Source organism: Triticum urartu, chromosome 3, assembly GCF_003073215.2.
Source record: "Triticum urartu cultivar G1812 chromosome 3, Tu2.1, whole genome shotgun sequence".
Taxonomy (NCBI): domain Eukaryota; kingdom Viridiplantae; phylum Streptophyta; class Magnoliopsida; order Poales; family Poaceae; genus Triticum; species Triticum urartu.
The window spans coordinates 645236435-645242093 of NC_053024.1; the positions used below are offsets into that span (position 1 = coordinate 645236435).

The 5659-nt window shown below is 55.4% G+C and overlaps 1 protein-coding gene across 1 annotated transcript; it reads left to right on the forward strand.

Annotated features, from left to right (window-relative positions):
• The first annotated feature begins 1572 nt into the window (after positions 1-1572).
• LOC125545644 (amino acid permease 3-like) lies at positions 1573-3558 on the forward strand. The gene is made up of 3 exons (XM_048709661.1): positions 1573-1862; positions 1971-2513; positions 2608-3558. Exons 1-3 carry the CDS (start codon positions 1748-1750, stop codon positions 3390-3392), a joined length of 1443 nt encoding a protein of 480 aa, XP_048565618.1. The 5' UTR covers positions 1573-1747; the 3' UTR covers positions 3393-3558.
• The last annotated feature ends 2101 nt before the right edge of the window (positions 3559-5659 follow it).

Sequence of the window (5659 nt, forward strand, 5' to 3'; positions counted from 1 at the left end):
GTCCGAGCCGAATACCCAATCCTCAAGCCTAACATCTAAAGCCAGAGGCTCCAACCAAATCGCATGACCGGGCCTGGGCCACACATCGGACCGGCACACTCTCAGAGTCCGCCGCCGCCGTCTTCCACCGATCCATCTTCAAAGTAGGTACTGACGCATCGACCTTGCCAGGCCTGCTATTGAGGCTACCACGGCACCAGACAGCGCCACCTCCCAACGCGCGTCCATCATCACACATCTGTCACTAAGACCCTGCTGTGCCACGCCGCCGAGACTCCTCAGTCGATGCGTGACATGAAACGCCGCTCCAACACTAAAACCATGCACTGGTCACTTGAGCCAATGCAAACCTCCAAGAATGACACGCCCAAGGGGAAAATGACACAAGAGTGTCACCATGATCTGATCAACTAATCAAGGGTTTTCCGCAAAAAAAAAGAGAAGTTGGGAGCTTCACCTTGATGATGCCTTCATGAAGGAAACGACGCTAAGGACGTTACTATCACCGGCTCCGGCCACTGGCCGAAGACTAGGTTTTCACCCGGATATGTCCCAAGAAAATCCAACTGACAACCTATGCGCTGTCCAGACCTTCTTCAAAGCCGCAGATCTAGCCGCCCAGATCCGGCAACCATCCACAACAGCACTGCCACCGTGGGAGCCCTGGCACACCGGCTACTACCTGCGTGTGCCACCACTAGAGCCTGGGATGAGGGCCACCACCCCACCTCGCCAAACCGCGGGAGCCGCCGAGAGGGATCCCGCACGCTTCTCACCTTTTTGTTTCAAACCAATCCAGAGCCAAAGCCACCAGATCGCCAGCGCAGATCCGCACCACACCATATCGCTGTCGGAAGCCCGAGCTTCACCTGCCGCCCCTTCCAAGGTTGCCGCCCCGGATCCAGGCCAGACGTCGCTGCTGGCCACCGCAGCCATGGCCTTCATGATTGCGCGGATGCGCCGAGCAATCAGCACCACCCGCTCTTCCACGTCGCCCTGCAGCTCCACCGCCTCCGCGCTGCCGCAACCCAGATTCGTGAGAAGCGCCCCGACGCCGTTGGGTGACGAGCCTCACCTGATCCTGGCGTGGGAGGAAGAGGACCTCCACCACCGTTGTCGGCCGCCCGGAGCTATGCCCGGCGGCTTTTAAGCAGCGACGGAGGGGAGGACAGGGATGGAGGCAGCCCGGCGGCTAGGTATAGGGTTTCCATCCGAGTCGCCCGAGCCGCGGGGGAGAGACGAGGGAGGTGGCATGGCGAAAGCCAAAAGGTGCTGGTTGGATCCTTCCCGCAAGGCGACGGGCCGACCGTGTCGATGTCAACCACCCATAGCAAATGTGCAGATTAGACAGATTACATGCGTCAACTCTAGGAGGTTTGAATTCCCAGTCGGAGCACTAGCAGCAGCGCCTTCCCGCGTCCTCGCGAGCCACCGGGTAGCAGCCGCAGCACTCACGCAGACAGACAGGCATGCAGGTAGGTCCCTGAACGCCGACCGGTCCGGGTCGGCCCTCGCTTTACGCAGGGCAGGCTCCTCCTATAAATTGCACCCGTGCCCTCGGTACCCAGAGGCAGGCCAGGCACCCACCACCACCACCTCGCGCTCAGTCTCTGCAGATCACTCTGCACAAGATCGCATCTCTAGCGCGCAGAGTGCACTGCACTTACTGTGGTCTGGCCTCCTCTTAATAGTTCTCACCTGCACGCGTACCCTCTCTCTTCTCTTGGCAGCAGTTAAGCCTAGAGGGATGGCGGACAAGGTCGTGGCCACCTACTACTACCCGCCGATGGAGGTAGCCGCCGCCGAGCTCGGCCACACCGCCGGCTCCAAGCTCGACGACGATGGCCGCAACAAGCGCACCGGTACATAAAACCCCTGCCTCATCTCACTCATGGTGTACGTACAGATAGAGCTTACTTAATTGTGTTGGTTTCTCACTCTGACGTACGTACCGATGCCGATGTGTGCAGGCACGATGTGGACGGCGAGCTCGCACATCATCACGGCGGTGATCGGCTCCGGGGTGCTGTCGCTGGGCTGGGCCATCGCGCAGCTCGGCTGGGTGGCTGGCCCCGCTGTCATGCTCCTCTTCTCCCTCGTCACCTACTTCACCTCCTCGCTGCTCGCCGACTGCTACCGATCCGGCAACCAGAGCACCGGCAAGCGCAACTACACCTACATGGACGCCGTCAACGCCAACCTCAGCGGCGTCAAGGTCCAGATCTGCGGGATGCTGCAGTACGCCAACATCGTCGGGGTGGCCATCGGCTACACCATCGCCGCCTCCATCAGCATGCTGGCCATCAAGAGGGCAAACTGCTTCCACGGCAACGGCCACGCCGACCCCTGCAAGGTCTCCAGCGTGCCCTACATGATCATCTTTGGCGTGGCCCAGGTCTTCTTCTCCCAGATCCCCGACTTCGACCAGATCTCCTGGCTCTCCATGCTCGCCGCCGCCATGTCCTTCACCTACTCCTCCATCGGCCTCGGCCTCGGCATCGTCCAAGTCATAGGTAGGTGACTCTTATACACATTGATAAATCCACGAAAGCAAACCCTAGATCAGGTTGAGCAATGTGTTAACCAATGATGTCTGCATGCATGCAGCAAACGGAGGCGTGAAGGGTAGCCTGACTGGCATCAGCATCGGCACGGTGACGCCGATGCAGAAGGTGTGGCGCAGCACGCAGGCGTTCGGAGACATCGCATTCGCCTACTCCTACTCCCTCATCCTCATCGAGATCCAGGATACGATCCGGGCGCCGCCGCCGTCAGAGTCCACGGTCATGAAGCGCGCCACCATGGTCAGCGTCGCGGTGACCACGGTCTTCTACATGCTCTGCGGCTGCATGGGCTACGCGGCCTTCGGCGACGCAGCCCCGGGGAACCTCCTGACGGGGTTCGGCTTCTACGAGCCCTTCTGGCTCCTCGACGTGGCCAACGCCGCCATCGTCGTCCACCTCGTCGGCGCGTACCAGGTGTACTGCCAGCCCCTGTTTGCCTTCGTCGAGAAATGGGCGGCGAAGAGGTGGCCGGAGTCCACGTTCGTCACCGGTGAGGTCGAGGTCCCGCTCTTCAGGACGTACAAGGTGAACATGTTCCGGGCGACGTGGCGGACGGCGTTCGTGGCGACGACGACGGTGGTGTCCATGATGCTGCCCTTCTTCAACGACGTGGTGGGGTTCTTGGGTGCGCTGGGGTTCTGGCCGCTCACCGTCTACTTTCCCGTGGAGATGTACGTGGTGCAGAAGAAGGTGCCCAAGTGGAGCACGCAGTGGGTGTGCCTCCAGATGCTCAGCGTCGGATGCCTCGCCATCTCCCTCGCCGCCGCCGCGGGGTCCATCGCCGGCATCAAGTCCGACCTCAAGGTGTACCACCCATTCAAGACATAATTGACGTTTGACGATCGTGCACTCACAAACAATACATCAAGGTGTAGGATTCAAGGCAAAGAAGTTCTTGCCCTTCAAACAATTCAAAGAAGATACATCGTGGATGGAGTTGTACTACTTCATGAAATCATGCATGAGATCCATAGAAAAAAATTATTTGATGTTTCTTTATAGTAGTGATTTTTAAAATGTATGATATGATTAACTGGTCTTTAAAAAATTGTGTTAGAGAGAAAATGATTTCCTTTTTTTAACCCAATGCACCCGCAGGGTCAGATATATATATATGCACATACACTCACACCTATAAACGCACGCACACCCTATCTCTGTGAGCACCTCCGAGGGACTAAGTCGGCACATCATCTTAAGATTGACAAAGTCGCCACAAACACCCATAACTTGAACCCTAGTGGGCTGAGGATACCACTGTCCTCCTAACCATCCAACCACATGTTGGTTTGCGAGAAAAGGATTCCCTGATAGAGACATTAACTGGATGATGGAGATTGTAACCTCTAGCAAAGTAGTTGTAATGGCCAGGGCATCTCCAACGATGACCCCCCCCTCCCCCCCAACTGGACACCGCATCTGTCAATGGACCGGCGAGGGCCAGTCCGAGGACATTGGTACGTGAGCCAACCATCCAAAATTATCCCCTAAATGTCTATTAGTATGGGCAATTTGAAACTCAAATCCGTCCGATCACAACATGTGCGACGGATCACATCAGCCCCGGTCACAACCAAAAAGGGGCCACTATCCATAGTTTTTACATGCCTGATCACAAAAGAATATAAGTCCGGTAGTCCGTGCGAAAAAATGTATTTTCTGCCCTGTTGGACCGACAATCCGAGACTCCATGCTCAATCTGTCTTCGCCTCCGCCTCGGCTGCCTCCTTCTCTGCTTCCAACTCTTCCTTCTGGTGCTTCAACATCTTGAAATGGACGGCTTGCACGATCATCCTTCTGTCGCCATTTAAATCCTCCATCGTCATGGTCAACATCATCGTGTCCTCTGAAGCGGTTGCAATCTCAACCTTCTTCTCTTCGAGCAAGGCCTTCCTCTCTACGAGCTTGATCTTTTTCTCAGTCGACGCCATTAGCATGTTAAATCTCTCGACCTTTTTTCCTCCTTGACGTCGGAGTGCTTGAAGTATGCCTCCTCCTCCTTCGCCAAGGTGTCCTCGAATCTCTCTGTCAACTTGGCTGTTGACCCTTCTCGCTTTGCCTTCTTCTCCTCCCACTTCTATCCCCAGAATCCTGTTCTAACCTTTTAGGGCGGTTCTTTTGTTGGATCCACATGGGTTGTCTGTTAAATTTCAACCAACAATGCATGATAATGAAACTCTTTTCTCCAACTTACAAAATAAAACGTTGTCAATGACTATAAATGACCAATACAATGATGCATATCTGGCCAACAATGTGCATATCCGGCCAAATGTTCTAGACAACAATGCATATCCGGCCAAATGATGAACACACTTACTTGCTCAGAGATTTGCACATCACTTGTCCAACGTGTGATGAGTTGCCTCAAGTGACCGCAATACTTTGTGACGACCTCTTGGATGATGTACCATCAATGGTTGAGAGATTTTGCGCCACGGTTGTGGATGAGACCGTCGGAGTAGGGTTCGAAATGCTAGTGTTCATGGAACCAAGAGTGAATGTTAGCCCAAATGATGAGCCCTTTTGCTCTGTGCCATGGATCAGATCGATGCTAGTGGCCAACCATGCATCCATGATAACTTTTCCTCCCACATGTTCAAGCTTTCTCCTCTACCCTTCTTCTTTGGATCGGCAGCAAATTCATCTGAATCATCATCCTCGCCGTCCTCCTCCTGCTCCTGCTATCCGGTGGCCAAATCCTACTGCTATATGTTTGTGCCTAGCTAGGTGTACGTGTCGGACTGGATGTAGCTCGACTGCGTGCCCGACTGGGTGTACGTGTCGGTCTGGGTGTAGCCCGGCTGGGCATACGAGTCGGACTGGATGGGCTCTGAGTCATCGACCTCACCGTCCTCGCAGCAACCTCCTCTCCCAGCTCCAGTGCGGATCATGTCAAACAACTCCCTGTCCGTGTCGTTGTAACTTAGCTCGCTCGCTTTAGGCATACCAACGAACAGTGTGCGAGCACCCAGCTGCTCTAGTCTCGGCATCTGTGTCCGAACAAGCTGCAGCAATGCACACTTCAAGAAAAGCAGCGGCGCTGCGTTGACGTCCACGTAGTAAGGCACTTGAACCACGGCGGATGCCAGGGA

Excerpts from the sequence above, each read along its gene's own strand:
- LOC125545644 (XM_048709661.1), top strand. The coding sequence starts at position 1,748 with ATGGCGGACAAGGTCGTGGCCACCTACTACTACCCGCCGATGGAGGTA. Across the intron at positions 1,863-1,970 it reads TGGCCGCAACAAGCGCACCG|GCACGATGTGGACGGCGAGC; the intron begins GTACATAAAACC and ends CGATGTGTGCAG. Across the intron at positions 2,514-2,607 it reads CGGCATCGTCCAAGTCATAG|CAAACGGAGGCGTGAAGGGT; the intron begins GTAGGTGACTCT and ends GCATGCATGCAG.